Here is an 18,602-nt window from a genome sequence, read left to right on the forward strand (position 1 = left end):
CGTGGGGTTTCCTCCGGGTATTCTGGTTCCCCCACACCAAAAACATGCTGAGTTACTAAATTGCCCGTAAGTGTGCATGTGTGAGTGAATGGTGTGTGAGTGTGCCCTGGGTTGTTCCCTGTCTCGTGCCCATAGCTGCCGGGATAGGGAGGAACCCCCGCGACCCAGTAGGATAAGCGGTTTAGGAAATGGATGGATGGATATTTCTGCTTCATTAGGACAAAAACATTAAGGAAAAGCCCTGCAAACTTTAGAATGCCAGCGGCTGGGACACTTATCGAAGTCAGTTTTGTTTCGATGAGCATGTAGAGGTAGATATGAAAGATTTTTTACTGCAAGGACACTTTTTGCAGGATGGGTTTCTGACCTGATTCACTTTAATATACACAATCGACAGATCATGCTTTACCCAGGGTTAGATGTGGGCAGGATGATGATCAGAACTGTGTGATCGTATAATCATAATGAAAGACACATATGCTTTTTAAATATTTTATTAACGTCAGCACTCAAACGCCTTAGACCACATGTGATGATGCAGAAATAATCCGCAGAGACAGAAAACACAGAAGCTGGCAGGATATGAGGGCATTCCTGTGAAGCAAAGCACAGATGGACAGTCACCTAGGCTTCCACTGCCACCTCCCCCATCAGTCAGTGCAGTCAGGCAAAATCAAAAGACAGGAGCGAACTCAGTAATTAGGACCAGAGTGTAGCTCTGCTATCCATTGGATATTCCCAAGCACATGACTAACATTGTGCCAAATTGCATTGTGGGAGATGTAGTAGAAGTATTCCGGGATGGCCAGATGATAACGTCTCACTCCCTCAACAAAAGAAGTAAAAAATAAATAAAAATGACATGATGCCCATTTATGTCAAGAACATGGTTTACTGAATGTGACCCGCCTTGCATAACAAACATGACAGGTGGTTGGCTACGTCGCTGGTCAGTCCTGGATCACACCCTTTATTTGCATGGTCACCTTAGCAATCATTCTGCTCCACGATCTCCAGGACTGTGTGTGGTAATGCACAGCCATCCATTGGATTAGGACATGAGCCATTTCCTGCAATCAACAGCTAGGAAAAAAAACACCGAAAAGCCAAAATCAATGAACAAACCCCCCCCCCCGAACTGGTCAACGGGGGAGAAAGGGGCAGCTTTGCTCTCGGATCCGTGGGTAATGGGATGAGACGCACCCCGCGTTTCCAGCTGATCCGGCGCGCGGACGATGGTCCATCTCTCACACTCCTTCATGCGGTACCAGCCATCCTGGTCTGATATTTAAAGTCCAAGTCACGCGACACTGACACACCTCAGGACAGCATCACTGAAGAACACAACTTCACAGAAAGAGACTCTTGCAGCACAACGTAAATACAAAAGGCAAAGTTTGATCAGAATGGAGGGGTGAACCGGCACTAATATAGTGCATAAAGGCAAACTTGCTGTTTTCATTCACTGAAATTTTACTTTAATTTCCTTTTGGCTATTGTCATTTTTTTAAGTATTAAAAAGTCACCTTAGGAAAAAGTAAAGGCTGTCCATCTGTTAGAGGGAGATCCCTTGGCAGGTTCTGATAAAGTCCTGAAAATGTCAAGATGGGGTTTACTGATTTGGACCGGGGGAACTCCCCCTACTCCGTGTGCTGTTAGCGTGCGGCATCCTCACAGAACCCGCCCTGTCCATGGCACTCAAACACCCCAGTCAAGCCCCGTGTCAAAGGGCTGATCTGGGTCTGTCCCCTTCATTGAAATGTTGCATATGTTTGCTCCTGTTGCTTCCTGTTGGACTTGCGCCCCCTTGATTTATCCAGGCGGGCTGGTCACATGTCCACGTCTCCGTCGTAAGCCAGAGTCAGAGGTTTCTGTGGCGGAGAAGAGCTCTTACTCTGCACAGGTGTTTTACTGTAAATTAAACATGACAGCATTTGTTTTAAATTCAGCTTCCCACAGAAATCAAACTTTAAAATATACCACTTGAGGGCGCCAGTGAGCTTTTTCAATAAAAATAAATACTTCGCAACTTCTGGGTAACTAAAGTAATCCCATTCATTAAGTACATGTTGTTTTAGGGGCAAAAAGCTGAAATAACAATGATATGATTTAGAATCCTATGAACAGACAACAGCAGTTAGATTTAAAAACAGGCCGATCTTTCAGAATGGTGTTCGGCAGGATATTAATATAGTTGTTTATATATGCAAGCACGAATACTCTTTTTCATTTTATTACTTGGGCTTACTGAAAAGCAGAGTGGCGTCTGGGAAGAGATTTAGACCGAGGCGTTTCTCCGGCGATACGTACCACAACAAAAAGGACAGAGCAATAACCAGCACGATCAGAGCGAATCCTCCAGCGGTCAGGCCATAGACCCACATTTTTACTCTGCCATCTGTGCGATCGGAGAACAGCATGTCATGTATCTGATTAGTGCGTTACCCTTATAAAAAAAGGCGGCATTTCATTCAACACACCCCTGTGAGCCAACAGGGCAGCAGCCATTATTGTCAACAGAATTTAGTGTCCTTGTGGACAAAACACACAAAGCCTCAAAGCCTACATACTGCTGGAGGGTGTGGATAAGGGTGTGGGGGGAGGTGGGGAGGCAGACAAATGTGAGGGAGAGGACCGGAGCCTGGCTGTGTGAGGCACCGACCTGTGAAGAGGCTTGGATGCAGCCCAAACGCCAGCGATTAAAAACAGATGCTGGAAGTGCACGTCTGCAGGTGGCTCCAGGCCATGTTCATGTGCATGAGATGCAATAAATGATCTCACATTGTCCTGTGAGCCTGAGCAAGTCAAGGGGATGGAATGTGGATGGATTGATAGAATTCACTTTGTGGTGATGCTCCCTATTATTATATGAATGAATAAAAGTTCTGGTTCGTGTTCGGAGCTGGACATTCGACCCCATCTGTTTATTGCATAAGAGAGCCGGTCCATTAAGTGATGTATATTTTTGAGATTCTTTGAGATGTTCGCAGACAAGATAAAGCAGATTTTCCATACCACGGATAGACAGAGTGACCAGGCCACTGTTTAGCTGGGAGTTCAGTTGCCTTTGGGCTGGCATCAGCATCGACCCAGAAGGAAAGTGATGTGCTACCTGGTCCGACGGGCTTCAGCGACCACTCGTGGAAGAACTCCTGGATGTGGGATGTGCCGGGCTTGAACCTGCCAGAGCTGATCTTGACGTCGGCCTTGTTATTATCGAGCCCGGGGGTGCGAGTGCAGTAATCCAGAAATCCATGGGCAGTCATCACCTCTGTGTAGCCAGCCTCACAGCCGCAGACGCCCCTCTGGGAGGGTGGCGGGGGGCACAAACATATGAGTATTCATCTGGGGAGGATCAGTCCTTTTAATGCATTTTTTGATCTAGTCACAGGCACTCAGATTAGACTGCAGTTCAGTTTATTTTGAATGACTGATTTATTGAATCCCTGTAGCTCCGATCCAGAAAACAACTCCAACAAGTCCAGACCAGGACTTTGTTTCAACCAACAAACAAAATTTCGGTCTGGATTTTAATTCTCTGGACCTTAATTTCCCACCTCAGTCTGGCACTCAGAATGAATTTAATAACACTGGCAGTACTGCCTGCAGGTGTTCCGCAAGGACCTTACCTGTGTGCAGTGGGAGAACGGTTTGGTGCAGGGGGGATAGCAGTGCCTCATGGTTGTGGGCATCTCCTGTGGGACGCATCCTCCTGTGGGCAGCAGTGAGCACCCTGTCCGTTAGCTCCTCCCACTTGCAGCCAACAGCCACTCGGACCAACGCCTGACCTGACGGATGGCTCTGGGAGCCTATCAGGGCCTCCTATCGGCTTGTGGGCGCCGTAATTTTTGCAGCAGAAAATTGCACGTCAGAATGTGCAAGAGTAATGCCACCCCTCGGGTCCCCTGTGGGGGGGGGTGGGGGTGGCGTCTTTGGTGCAGTGGGAGATGGTGCCGGTGGGGCTCATGAGCACCGCGGAAGCTTCCGTATACTGATAGCATCTCCTTAGCAGTTATTTACAGCACATTACTCTACTTGTAGCCTTTAGCCTTTTGTCATTGGTTCATTTATGAAGCTGCCTTATTTTAGCACTTAGAGAAAGGACCTCTATCCCGCTGGAGTGAGCTGCTTGTGTGTAAATCTTCTAGCTGAATGGTGAGGAGGGCACAGAGGGCAGGGCGGAGCCCAAATGCAGTTCCCTGACTATGTCCTGTCCAGTGTCAGAGTGCTGGGCACAGAAACAACTTCTGAATTTGATCTCTCCATTTTTATGAAATAAATGCGAGGCTACACCACAGACTGCAGGCAGAGCATCGCACACTGAGCTCTAGGAGGTCAGGTTCAGAAAGTAAAAATCCAGACCAGGATTTTGCGTCAACCAACCAGTTGAATACCCTGTGAATATGACTCTTTATGCCTAACTGCTTGGTTGAAACAAAATCCTGGTTTGGATTTTCTGAACCTGAACTTTGCCACTTAGATGTGTGTGACATCTTCTCCATCTGCTTCAGTCCAGTTAAGGGTCAAGCTGAGCTGTTAAAATATTTAACAAAATAAAATATTTTTTTGCTATCAAGTGATCTGATTATTCATCCATCCATCCATCCATTTTCTAAACCGCTTATCCTACTGGGTCGCGGGGGGTCCGGAGCCTATCACGGAAGCAATGGGCACGAGGCAGGGAACAACCCAGGATGGGGGGCCAGCCCATCGCAGGGCACACTCACACACTCACACATGCACACCTATGGGCAATTCAGTAACTCCAATTAGCCTCAGCATGTTTTTGGACTGTGGGGGGAAAGCGGAGTACCCGGAGGAAACCCCACGATGACATGGGGAGAATATGCAAACTCCACACACATGTGACCCAGGTGGAGACTCGAACCCGGGTCCCAGAGGTGTGAGGCAACAGTGCTAACCACTGCACCACCATGCCACCCCTCTGATTATTCAATGGAAACTAAATAAAAAATAACAAGATTTGTATTTTTTTTTCACAATTTCTCTTGATGTTATAGTGCAAAAAAATATGTCTCTGGAAGACCTATTCCATGAGAAGATCTTCCTTTGGTCTTGTACTTGACCAATAAGACCCTTTATTCATGTGTTTATGTGTCCCTGGCAAGACGAGGGCGGTGCCCACCTGTCACATTGACCCCGTCCGAACGCTGACACCACACGGCACGCTCATTGCCCTTCCACCCGCTGGTCCTCCACTCATAGCTGTGGCACCTGCCATCTGTGGCATCGTGGGAGAAATGTGGTCATGCGCTGAGAAACAGCACACCCTGCTGGAGATTCTGCTCACATATTGCACAATAGCAATAATAACCAAATTCTCTTAACAGACATACATTTTTATATATGCAGTCACCAGACCCAGATACTACATCCTGCCACGCTGTTAGTTCTCAGGTCCCACAAACCTTTGCACGGCCGCGTCTCAAAGACCTGCTGAGGGCAGCTGTCCTGATTCTCCGGGACCTGGATGACCACAGCCCTGGAGCGAGCCTGCTGGCCCGTCGTCTCAAAGCTCCTCCCATTCAGGCAGGTCAGCTGACAGGAGCTCCAGGGCGACCACTCCGTCAGATGGCAGTCTCCTGTCAGGGAAAGATAACGACGGCTGCCAGTCAGCCCCAGGCAATGTGGAAGGAGCGGCGATCATTATCCTTAGATAAACAATCGGTTTCCAGTAGCACAGCAAGAAACAAACGTAAGCCTCCCGGGTTCGATTAACGGCTGGTAAACGATGGCGGTGGGCTGGGGATCGCTGTCGGTGGTGTTCCCACAGATCTGGGGCCTTGACTCACCATCAGCAAAATCCACGTGCCACGGACGTTCATCATCTGTCAACGGCAAGGAGGCTAATCTGTCTCCACCCCTCGCTTGAGAAAAGGATGCCAACACTCACCATGGGCTCCTTCTAATGCTCTGCACCATGCATGTTTTATGTTACGTAACATGCATAATCCCTCCTTTCACGCGTGATACGTCTTGCTGACCAAGTAACAGCAGTTATGGAAAATATGTCCGGTGTGGGGTCCGCCGCAGGGCTATGACACAAAGGACCGGCTCCAGGCTCCATCTGCCAGGCGAGGAAAATTCTAATTGCGAGACATGAGTCTTGGGGAGTGTTCAGAAAATAGTTCTGTCCTCAGGGTTTCTGACTGGAAGCCTGTCTCGGCAGAAGCTAGCCAAACACATGACTTAGTGACTCTTCTTCAGTGCAGCACGTTTCACTGCTTATTTGTTTATGACAAAAAAACACTAGGAGATAACAAACACCACCTATGGGGGGGGGGGGGGCTACCGAACACCGCACACAGGAGGGGGGCTACCGAACACCTCCTATAGGAGGGGGGCTACCGAACACTGCACGCAGGAGGGGGGCTACCGAACACTGCACGCAGGAGGGGGGCTACTGAACACCGCCTACAGGATGGGGGCTACCAAACACCGCCTACAGGAGGGGGGCTAACAAACACCGCCTACAGGAGGGGGGCTACCGAACACCGCATACAGGAGGGGGGCTACCGAACACCGCCTACAGGAGGGGGGCTACCGAAAGCCGCATACAGGAGGGGGGCTACCGAACACTGCCTACAGGAGGGAGGCTACCGAACACCGCATACAGGAGGGGGGCTACCGAACACTGCCTACAGGAGGGAGGCTACCGAACACCGCATACAGGAGGGGGGCTAACCCAGCACAACAAAACAGCGCGCACACACACACACACACACACACACACACACACACCCAAATACAATGAAAAACACAGCCTAACTCAACACAACACACAGAATGCAACCCAACCTAATCCATCCCAACCCAACCTAACCTCAAGATCATCGGAACACAACCCAACAGGAGGGGCCTTTACCTGGACAGGGCACCGAGCAGGGAAGTTGCAGTTCTCGTCCCTCTGCCCGCCTCAGCCTGTCTTCACACTTCTCTGCACCCACAGCCCTGGCTGACGCAACATCCAGCGGGTCTCCTCCGTGCACGACGCAGGTCAGGTTCCTCTCTCTAACCCCTTCCCCACACTGCGCCCCCTGTGGGCATGAGTGAGAAGGCACTCATTACCCAGAAGCCACTGGGCTGGGAGCTGTGAACAAGATGGAATCCAGCTCAAATCGCACAACAACACTGAGAGTGACGCCAAAAGTGTTTTATTAAAAATTCAAACAGGCACTCTGTCAGCATATATAAATGGTTGGGGTCATCAACCAAGCAAAATTATATTTCTTTGCAAATAATGAGTGTGTGGGTGGAGGTTCTAAAGAGGATGTAAGTTGTGCTCTAGGGAAATGTACCACATCCAGAGCGCAGCCTCCAACCTATGTGCAAATATCTCTACGATGCACTCCGGTTCCCGGCAGGGCCGGGAATACGAAACACAGCCGGTCTTCCAGGAGGGTGACCTCGCAAGCAAAGACCCTGACCAGGACAAGAACGCGGCCAGGAGAGATTAGCGAGATATATCGCACAAACGAAACGGCTCACGGATCCAGCGTCCAACAGCCGTGCCGGCCAGCGAAGGGAAGGTCGGGAATCGGACAGCTAATGCCTTCGTGTGTGAGACTAAAGGAGGGCATGCTGGATCAGTGCTCCAGAGACTCTGGGGACGAGCAGGAGTCCCGGACACATTTAATTAAAGCTCAAGGTGGATGAGAGGGAAAGAGAGGGAGGGTGAGATAGGGAGACAAAGTGAGAGAGGTCCACTACTCAATGGGAATGAGAACATGGCTTTGGCTGGATTTTAATGATCGGAGCACTGATGCTCATTATTAAGGCCCACATCACATCCCAATGACACTGCGTCCCCTAAACAGACCCTTGAGTGTGTAGGTGAGCTCTGCAGGAATTCAATTAAAGCCTGCCCTATTCCTTATCATGCAGCCAGACAATCAGGGCGTCGTTCCCCAACGGGAGAAGCAGTGTGTGCAAAAGCAGAGGGCTTGTGTAGGCTCCCAAACTGCCTGCCACTGTGAGTTAGGGGGACGTACTTGACTGAACCTACCGTAGCATGTGTAATTGAAATTGTGAAACTGAAATTACAGTGGAGGTAATTTTAATCTGTTGTTGTGGTCTGGCTGCCTTTACAGCTGTTTTCAGTGGCTGGGAAATGGCATGAAGATCTTAACATTAAGCCACCAGTTTCGTCTACATTTCCGCTTTAAGGTTTGCTACTGTTACATATTAGATGCGTTGCACAGAAGGGACCTGCATCCCAAGCACAAGAATCAGACACATATAAAACAGCCTCTTTGATACATTAAGCTAGTGTTTCCCAATCCGGTCTTTGGGGACACACAGCTGGTCCACATTTTTGCTCCCTCCCAGCTCCTGGTAGGAGCAAAAACGTGGACTGTCTGCGGGTCCCTGAGGACCGGATTGGGAAACACTGTATTATGATTAGGAGGGCTGCTATTAGATGCATCTGCCCAGCACAAGGCCCAGGTCTGGGGCCCACCCTTGGTGGGATGCCAGTCCATCACAGGTCACACACACAAAATCACACACTATTACCAATTTGGAGACACCAATCACAGCTCTGTGTTTTTGAGCTGCAGAAGGAGAATATGCAAACGCTACACAAAAACAGATACAGGATTAGACCTCAGAAATGTGAGGCAACACTGCTACCCAACAAGTCACTGTTTTTATGGATACATATTACTCTCAAAATCTGAAGGAAAAACCTAATGAAACCTCTTCACCAGTATGTATCAGCTGGTGACTGACATGCAGAATTATTACCATAAAAATTAACCAGCTGTGAAGGTCCTGCAAGACACCCGGGGTCCAAGAACCTAAAGGGTAGAGGCAGTAGGAGTTCCAACAAACTACCAGAAGGGGGTGCTGTTGTCAACCACAAAATTCAACAGACTGCACTGACCTAACTGACGTGCAATTTCAAATAAGAAGAGATGCAAAGCTGTACCTCCACCCAACAGGAGGACCAGTCACCGAGCAGCCAGGTGTAGCAGGGCCTTATTGGACATGGCTTGGTCTGGGACAGCTGGGAGGGACAGGGCCGGCCCTGTTCGTGCGCCTGCTGCATCACACCTCGGGTTCGTACCATCTCACCTGGGAGAAGGGGGGTTAAATTGCAGTAAGTCCCGTGATCAAATTAGTATCTTCCAGGCTGTGTTTATAGGGAATGAGTCCGGGACACAAGCAGTAAGCATTCTGGCTCAGGGAAATTCAACACTACAGAGAAAGTAACATAAGGCAAACATGTCAACACATGTAAGTGTGTGCTTCCATGATCGCTTCAGTACTGACAAATAGCAAATAAAAGAGTGAGCCCCAGTTCCTTTTCAGCTCTCTGGAAGCACAGGAGGAGTGAGAGCAGTCCTCTCACAACTACAGTGGCAGTGTGTAAGTGCGCTGAACTGAAGTGACGTTACACTGCAAGTCTAAGAGACAGTGAGAGCGCTGAACTGAAGCGACATTACACTGCACGTCCGAGGAAGACAGTGAGAGCGCTGAACTGAAGCGACATTACACTGCACGTCCGAGGAAGACAGTGAGAGCGCTGAACTGAAGCGACATTACACTGCACGTCCGAGGAAGACAGTGAGAGCGCTGAACTGAAGCGGCATTACACAGTGAGAGCTCCTCTAGGGGGGCGGGTCAGCCTCCTGGAGGAAGGAGCCGCTACGAGTTTGGAAAGAAACTGAGCTATCAATGTGAAATTTGCAGTGTCGCTGTTAGATGGCTGGGGCGCGGATGGAATTCTGTGCTCGTGGGACTAACTTGCAACCCAAGAGGTAGCTGTTTGACCTGAATTTCCTCAGGTAGCAGGTAGTATAAAGCTAAACTCTGTTAAAGCAGCCCCAGAAATATACGTCACTTGTGCTAAGTGACAATGCTATTATTTCCTGCTGTGCAAAAACAAAAAACAGGATGTCAAATGAAGGGGGATCAGACCGGGTCAGAGTCTGGACTGCTGCTTACTCTGACAGATGATGCCCAGAGGGTTCCCCACCCAGCATGGGCCAGCAGTATCCTAAATGGTGTTCTAAGCCGGTGTTTCAAATTTAAAATAGCGATTCTCCCATATTAAAATGCAATTACTGTGTCAGAAACCATAAGTAAGTAAACCGTATTGGGCATGCATGAAGTGAATGACGGTAAGAGCCCAGAATAATGCGAGGGGGTACCTTGGAAGCCACAGGTGACGGAGCAAGAGGACCAAGGCGTCCACTCCGAGAGCAGGCAGTTCACGGGACAGTCCACCACACAGGCCATGGTGAGCTGCCACTCGGCCGGCAGGAGCAGCTGTGCGAGGAAGGAGGAGGAACCAGGCAGAGGGCGTAAAGCGGGGGGGGGGGGGGATGGGGGGGGGGGCGTTCTCTCAAACGCAGGAAATTCCCACAGCTAAGTGCAATGCAGAGTCACTGGCAGTGTTAGAGACTAGTGAGGTTTCCTGGAGAAAACTACAGCAAACAGGGACATGCGTTCAGGTCTGCCTTTCCACCCCATGGCTGTATTTCCCACCGTAGGAGAGCTTTTTAGCAGCCATGGTCTACAAGGCAACATTTCCCTGACGGATCAAAGCAGAGAAGGGTGCTGACACTGTTGTGAGACATTTAGCCTGAACGGTTCCAGAAAACACCCAGCTGTATGAATGGGTAATACTGGCTTTGGCTGAAAGCGTCAGCTAAGCAGGAATATGTGACAGATCAGCTGTGCTCAGCACCATGCGCCTTGTCATGCCCATGTGATGTGTCACCTTAAACAGGCGCCTATTATCAGGCAATAAACGGGGCACGCAGAGGGATCCGTTACCTCTCCGCACACGCTCAGCTCCACCACCTCGCCATCGCTGCGCACGCAGTCCAGCTGCCGCACCTTCACCCCCTGCCCACAGATGGCGCTCTCGCTGAGCAGGCAGGTGCTCCAGTCTGCCGGATATAAATACACAGCTTCTACAGCACTACACCGCGATCCATACCTGTGATCCAACATTTTCTATAATTCACACAGTATCTGATGGAATGTCAGATTTCTAATGGGGGAATTTCAAAGGCGAGACCAACAGTGCCATCAGGGTTGCCAGTTTCGGTCTGCCTCCTGGAGAGCGATTTTCAACTTGCGTCAAGTCTGCTTGTGCATTTACGTGTGTGTAACACTTTTATTACCTTGTAAATAGTCCGTAGGGTTTGCAAACGACCCCAATGCTTTCGGTGTAGCTAATTTTAGGTTTATAATGGAATAATATCGATTTGCTGTAAGATTTGCATGAGAGTCTGAAAGTGTGTGTCACATTAGATCTGGCAACCTTAATATCTGCGAGACTGCAAGCATAGTTGTGCTTATCTCTTAGCATGGGGTGAAGTGGCCCTGACGCTGTTAGCCTCCACGCACATGACTTACGACGCCGTAGCACCGCTGTGCGTACCTGACAGGTTGTAGCGGTAGTTGAAGCAGGTGCTGTTCAGGACACACCTGTCGGACTGGCTCTCCTCAGGACAAGCGCTGCCCGTCTGCGAGAGGCGGAGCGTCTGCCGCTGCCGTGTCCTCACCACGGTCTGCTCACACGGCTGCACCAGATCACGGCATTAAGTCCACGTGGTGGCCCAACACGGGGGTTAGTTAAATGCAGATACGCAACGGCGAGACGTCTCAAGACAGCGTGGACAAGTGAGCTGGACTGGGACACCAGGTATGAAATAGCCGACTTTAACGGACGGCTGGGGAGCGTGAAAACAGGCACGGCCATATGGAGCAGGATGGGCATTCGGGGTCGTTAATGAGAACAGAATTCACCTCAATCCACATGCCTGACCCTCTGTCAACTACCCTGCTAATTATCTGTAAGCAGACACAATGACGCAACCTTGCTCACAAAATCTGTGACGGTCATGAATCTCCGGTCTGATGTAACAAAGGGCATCGACGCACTTCATCTGCAAATTTTCCGCTCTTAATTAAGCTAATTCAGCAGAGGGACTAAACAAAGGAACAGTCCATCAATGTGCCACCCACCGCCGGCCCAAGCCGGTTAGTAACGTTCCGTCACTAAAGCACATATTTACGACATCTAATCAAGTTGTAAACCATCGACGCAACATCATTTGACCCTGAAAATGTATCTCTCGTTAATGTAATTGATAGGTACTGATGTAGAGTCAGATCTTAACGAAAAGCTGAGTTTTAATATATTTTGTGTTATGACAGTAGCAGTGTAATGTGGTATCAGGCGTGGTAAAGAACATAACTAAGGACGGCTGTGTCCAGGATCTCATCCACCAGAAAGGCTTATTGTCTCCCCAGTGATTCTGTAGCCATGCATCACGATTGCCTGCTTTCTTACAGCCTGCTTCCTGTTCTCCGCGTTCCATACCCTGCCTGGTTCTACAATCGATAAAATGTCAGCGTTTGTGAAAGACTCTGAAAAATTCCCCGGAGAAGCTGGGATACACGGAGGCAAAAAACAAGTCGAGGTGAGTGGAGCCACACTTCTGCAGCCGGGGGCGGTTCCCCGGACGTCTTCGGGGCCCGTGGCGCCTGTGTGATGCTTACAGAAGGGCAGCTGCTCCACTGGCTCCACTGGGACATCACGCAGTCTTCTGGGCACGGCACGAAGCAGGTCTGGGCACTAGGGGGCGCTTCCTCTGGGTCACACAGGCTGCTGTCCACGGTATCACCCGTGGGAGATTCATCGTCCTTCCGCACACACCTGCAATTTCGGGTGTATGACAGTGAACATCACGCCGTCCCGCTAACTCCAACGAGGCCCCAGGGGTGGCGGGGAGGCGGAAGGTGAAGACCCACCTGACTTTGCGACTCTGCACGCCCTCCCCGCAGCTCGACGGCGTGTCTACCATGTTGACGGCGCACGCCGACCACAGCTCTGGTGCCCAGGTGTACTCACTGCACTCACTGTAACACGGCACTGCCTCATACACCTGGGGACACACACATAAACGTGGGAAGCAGTGAGGATGTGGCCGGGCCACGTCACACACTCATGTGCACCGGGAAGAAGGACACTGGAGCAGACATGGCCAGCTAGTTCCTAAGCGACTCGGATTAAGAGGCATCCACAGCACCGAATGCCGGTCATACAAAGCAAAGACTCCCGTTCATCATCTGTAGGTATGAACCTCCTACTACCTTTTCCAGTGAATGATATGCAACAAGTGCATTTGGAATTTCTCAGGAACAACGTACATAAAATACGACATACGACTTAATGTGAGATTTTCGGTGAAATATCAAATAAAGATTTTTCGAGACCAAGAAGCCCCGCCCACTGCACATTCTCCTCCTATCCTAGCGCTCTTGCCGTAGGTGTCCCTAACCCCACCCCAGGTCTCTCTCACACACTCCGAACAGAACCAGAGACTATTAAAACACTGCGCGGTGTGGATCTCTGCATCAGACAGCTGCTATTCGCACAGACGCAGGCAATCTCAAACCAGCACCTGCAACAGCTTGGTAACGCACTGCGATGTCCCCAATGCCACCAACAGTTACAGCTGTCCCCAAGAGTTAAAAATGCATTAGTCTGCTTTCCGTGTGCCGTCCACATTACTTCCAGGTAACGGATCCTGACAAACCGACTTTCTGAACAAGTTTTAATCGTTATTTAGCTCCAAATAACAGTCCAAGCGAATGCTGCTAATGCTATTTTTAAAAACCAACTGCAGCTTATGAACTTTCCATTTAAAAGGACACAATTATTACTCGGGACTCTTATTTCATAGTGTAACAACCCCCACACCCCCAGCTCCCCCCACCATATTCTATTTTACTCTCTTTCGACTCAGTTTTTGTCAAAAACATAAAACGTTCTAAGTCCGGCTGCCTTGCTTTGTTTTCAGTGGGTTTCCATGTTACTAAACAGAACATAATGAAGTGTGCTGATTCCACACAAGCGCAGTGACCGAAAGGGTGGTGGGCACGGGGGGGGGGAGGGGCAAGAGGTGGAATGGAGATGGGAGGCTTTCCGCAACTGCACTTAGTTTTGTTTTTCATCATGAAGGGTGCACGGATCAAGTGGGCCGTGACTGCCATTCCGCGGTGGGGGGTGGCGGCGAGGGGATACGCCCACATGCACTCGCTTCGTTAGGGCAAGCAGAGCACACATACACAACGAGCAACACTGACCTGAGCCTTTGTGGACGTCCGCATTAACAGTGCGTGGCAAGCAGAAAGGGAGAGAGAAAAACACCACACATCCATTAGCACTGCAGCTCGTCCCATTCCTGTTTCTCATTCAGCTACTTCCGTTCCACCGTTTTAACTGAACAAACGCCGCTTTTTCTCTATGTTTCTATAACCAAATTTGTTTAATCAAACAATCTCCACCCATAGAAAGAAGGTTTAAGGAGAAAGACTTTATTATTTATTTTTTTTAAGCAAAACTTGAACATTTTCCCTAAAAAAATCTATTAACTATCATAAAAAAGTACCATAGCGGAAAAAGCAATCCTCTAATGAGCTCCTACATCTGTGCTGCGATAATCCTAGCATCTGCCTCGTTAACAAGGTGATCTTGAGCACTTTCAACAGGCACCTGACAGCACCGAAACAAGTGGCATGTCAGCCCTCTCTTCTACCACTGAATCAATTAAATAAGTCTACTAAGGAGTTGAAATACGGCAGTCAGGAGACATGAGGAATACATTACCTTGCTGAACTGAATCAATTTTCATCAGTGGGAAATCAGGAGTCTTGGTAACGCTATTTCTGAGTGAATTATTAAACATAATACATTGGATGGTATTTTTGCTAAGACGCTGATGGAAATACTTAAAAAAAACATTAGCGCATTTTTTTTTGCATTATATGTGTCATAATTCCCCAATGTGCATTACATCAGTAATAGTGACAGGGCAGAGTTGTAGTCTGGACTGCCAATAGCCAATTATGACAAGCTTTCTAGATTTTCTGTTACACTGCTGCCCCCTGCAGGCCTGGAAAACTGTGGCAGAAGCTTAGATGATGCATGGATGGGGAGGTTGTGAATTGCCACCATCAGAATTGGATGTACAAGCCTAGTTCAATACAGGCCTACCAATATCTACAATAAAATACCTGCAGTATCAGCAATGGGGAATTAAATGCAAGTCAAAGAAAATCTATAGGCAGCTTGAAATTATAACTTAAGAACTCCGGAGTGGTCTTCACCCAGACTACAGGCGGTCATCATGCACCGTGAGGCACAGTGATTAGCACGACGAGAAGCACCTAAGGCCTGGGCATCTGCAAAGAAAAAACAGCAGCCTCTTTTGGTGCAGAGCTTCTAGATGAGGGACATTCACGGGACACAACATCCTAGACACTGCAGGCCCCGCTATAGAGCCGTCACTCCACAGTGCTGCTTTATGGCTATGGCAAGATGGATCAGGGCCCCTGACGTCATTTCTGTGGCATAACACCTCATGGAGATTAACGGTTCCCTAATTACAGGCCCCTTTTGGGTTATTGGCGGCAGCGCGACCAAGGCGGACCGCCACAAAAACAAATGAATTTATTTTACCAGTGTAACAGTGTCGGGGGATGGCACTAGTTTTTCCTTTCACAAACAGCTGAAACAAAATCTATAACCAGGTTAGAACAGGGGACTTTATTTCCTGGAGAGGAAAAATACTTCGCTATTCTGCTACAGGCAAGCAAACATCGATCTCTTTGATCTAGAAAAAATTATATTCCCCAGCTTCCGGTAAAGAAAACAGCCTTGCAGGGGATGAGGACGGAAAACAATTCAATATTATCAATATAACAGTGCATATACAGAATGCACATAAGCTAAAAAAATAAGATGTAAAATACAGAAAGCAACGAAATTGCTTCAAATGGGACACTTTCAGGTTTGCTGTGCAATATAATGTGAGCATGTTTTGCAGATAATTTTTAAGGTTTTTTTTTTTTACTACCAAGGAAACAGCCACAAACCTCAGTTTTCATTCTAACTTACAGATACTAAGCTATGATGCTAATTAGCAGACCTTCTTCATGCTACGACAGCAGCTGACAGACATTCTAACTGAGCCATTGAGCTGCTGGGATGAATAAAAATCTCTGAGTAACTTGCGAGCCGACAATAACAAGACTTTCCAAATGACAAGTAGAGGCTTGGGGGCGACGTCTTACTTGACCTGCGAATTAATGCTCACCCACACAGTACTCTACAGACAAATCTCCCTGAGATTCACAAGCTGCAGTTGGTTAAAAAAAAACAGCCAATTACATGGTCCCGAACACCAGCCCTTAAAGAGGCCATCAGTAAATTTTCAAATTAAATGCCTTGCAAGAAAAGGATTCTTGACGTTACGCTCTCTCGACTTGAAATCGCTTAACTAGTTTCCCCCCACTTTTAACCCAGTTTATGAACATGCAAGTTCAGACAAGTATTTTAAGATAAAACAGATTTAAACTAATGACAGAATTAGCTTTACTTATTCAAGCAAAGTATTCTAGGGATGCACATGTTCTGGTGATGACACGTGTGACACACAAACAAAGCTTGGGACCCAGAAATGACAATTTTCATGTTACACGGCTGAGTGGTGTCTGAGCAGCTCTGAAGCTAAAAGGATGCAGGCGACACTGAAACCTCTCGCATAGATGCAATTTTTTGTTGCGACGATAATCTCCAACAGGGATTTTCATGGAGGTGTCATCTTTGCATATAACACCTTTTCACGCTCAATGAACAGTAAATCCAGCCTTCTAGTAGCGGCGTGACATGCAAATACGCCCTCCGAAGCGAGGTCAAGATACGACTTAACAAACTTAATGAGAGGACTGTTGTAAAATTCTGTCAGTGGGGTTTGACCCAGCCTGCATTTTCAGAGCCTCCGTTCCCACAGCCTCCAGAAAAGATCTTATTTGATTGCGCGAGAGATTTATCCTTGTTGAAAATTTCGAGAATTGAATAGTAAATTTACAACCATCAAAGCCATTCATTTTTTACTTTAGGAGAGCCTTGACAAGACTCTGAAGGACTCATTAATGTAAATAAGCTTCAGCTCAGAAAAGGACATTAATCTCCCCATATCCACAAATAAGGGACAGACAGAGAATTCACTGGGATCCCCGTCACACAGCTACTCATTTGCAGTTCAATTTCCACCGGAATGGAAACATCAGATCAGACCAAGACGTGCAAAAAGAAAACATATCGATTCTGCTGCGTCTCAGCAAAGCCTCTGATAATCTAGCCACACGAGCGATGCCAAGCAACGGTCCGTCTCATGTCAGAGGGAGCGGACACATTTCACAATAGCAAACACGGATAGTACGATGCAGCAATGGCCGGTAAGTGACTAGCTTCTTGTCAGAGTAGATATGATGTAAGGCGAACAGAGGGAACATGCCGAACCTGGTGACTGTGACATCTTACAGTCAACAACATGAATGAAAGCAGGGAGCTATGTTCTGGGTGCGAGCGCGTCACAAGCTGTCAGCCATGTAAAATTACCAAGGCAGCTGAGGGTAAGAGCCACCATCATAACCTGCCACTTCTGTGAGCATCAAAACAGAACACAAGATATAAAAATACACAACGAAGAGACCCCTTCTGCGATCTGAACCCATGACTTTTAGGTCTAGGAAGCGGTTCTTTGGTGAGGACTGTCTGTCGGCAACGAATCCCTGCTCATCACATACAAAAGTAGCGTTACGTTAATTGTTAATAATCCATTACAGCCCATATGATTTAGCTGTGCAGAGGTTTGTGAAGAACGTATGCATGGAATAGCAGGACAATACTTCAAAACGTGAACAGAGGATCTGAAGCTACAGTAAGACCAAGATAGATCTAAGCACTGGACTTGAATGAATTATTAATGTCAAACTGAAAACCTGACACCAAAAGTGTGTCTTGGATGTTCATGTAAAGCAAAGGGATTAAAACACAGTTTCTACTTTGTTAAAATCTTAAAATCGTAAAGTTCCTACAAGGAGACTCTCTCGCTCTGCATTGCCATGTCTAGTTTCCCATCTAATGTCTTATGATTCTGTTCATGTAGAGAGTTTGGGGAGTTGGGGGGGGGGTCAGGAGGTGACCAAATGCAACGTGGAGACCCTTGGTGCTCATTAAGGGAGGGGGCTGGATGCGACCCGCCGCTGCCCTCGGCAACCGGCCCAAGTGAGATTCTGTGGGGAGAGCAGGAGGTGGGTGATGGAATTAATGGGAGCCTCCGGAGCCAAGCTGGCGCTGGACTAAGATCGGAGGAGGATGGAGGACGGTCCTCCATTATAGCACTCGAAGGCTTTAGGGGGCCGTTTCAAGGTGATCATGAAACAGCTGGCAAAGCTATGGACAGGGACTGGAGGGAAAGCTGTCCAGTCACCTTCTCTGGGACCCTCCCCTGCATGACCAGGGACATCACAGGCCATCACGGTATAACTTTGACTTTGAGGGTTGAGGAAAATGGGCCAGACAGGTGCAGAGGCAACACGAGGGCTGAATATTCAGCTAAAGCCACGCGTGCTGCATATGTGATGTGGATCGTTACACGTACCCAATGGCGCTATTAGCACGGGTATGAAGATGTGATATTTCCGGCCACCGATCCCACATGGTTCGGGCCACGGCGTCACCGTACCACATGCATAATCATCAGCTGAAA

General features: G+C 48.4%; 1 protein-coding gene across 2 annotated transcripts in view; it reads right to left on the reverse strand.

The window, feature by feature from the left end:
* Positions 1-872: 872 nt before the first annotated feature.
* LOC125725203 (thrombospondin type-1 domain-containing protein 7B-like) overlaps positions 873-18,602 on the reverse strand; it is a 137,655-nt gene continuing 119,925 nt past the window's right edge. For both annotated transcript variants that reach the window (XM_049001922.1, XM_049001923.1), the window contains exons 16-28: positions 12,793-12,926; positions 12,541-12,697; positions 11,417-11,558; positions 10,804-10,919; positions 10,176-10,293; positions 8,951-9,096; positions 6,887-7,058; positions 5,430-5,603; positions 5,147-5,242; positions 3,630-3,712; positions 3,113-3,305; positions 2,311-2,398; positions 873-1,911 (exon numbers count right to left, since the gene is read on the reverse strand). In XM_049001922.1, coding sequence (XP_048857879.1) covers positions 1,830-1,911; positions 2,311-2,398; positions 3,113-3,305; positions 3,630-3,712; positions 5,147-5,242; positions 5,430-5,603; positions 6,887-7,058; positions 8,951-9,096; positions 10,176-10,293; positions 10,804-10,919; positions 11,417-11,558; positions 12,541-12,697; positions 12,793-12,926 — 1,701 coding nt within the window. In that variant the 3' untranslated portion in view covers positions 873-1,829. The remainder of the gene's footprint in view (positions 1,912-2,310; positions 2,399-3,112; positions 3,306-3,629; positions 3,713-5,146; positions 5,243-5,429; positions 5,604-6,886; positions 7,059-8,950; positions 9,097-10,175; positions 10,294-10,803; positions 10,920-11,416; positions 11,559-12,540; positions 12,698-12,792; positions 12,927-18,602) is intronic.

Source organism: Brienomyrus brachyistius, unplaced genomic scaffold (assembly GCF_023856365.1).
Source record: "Brienomyrus brachyistius isolate T26 unplaced genomic scaffold, BBRACH_0.4 scaffold62, whole genome shotgun sequence".
Classification (NCBI taxonomy): Eukaryota; Metazoa; Chordata; class Actinopteri; order Osteoglossiformes; family Mormyridae; genus Brienomyrus; species Brienomyrus brachyistius.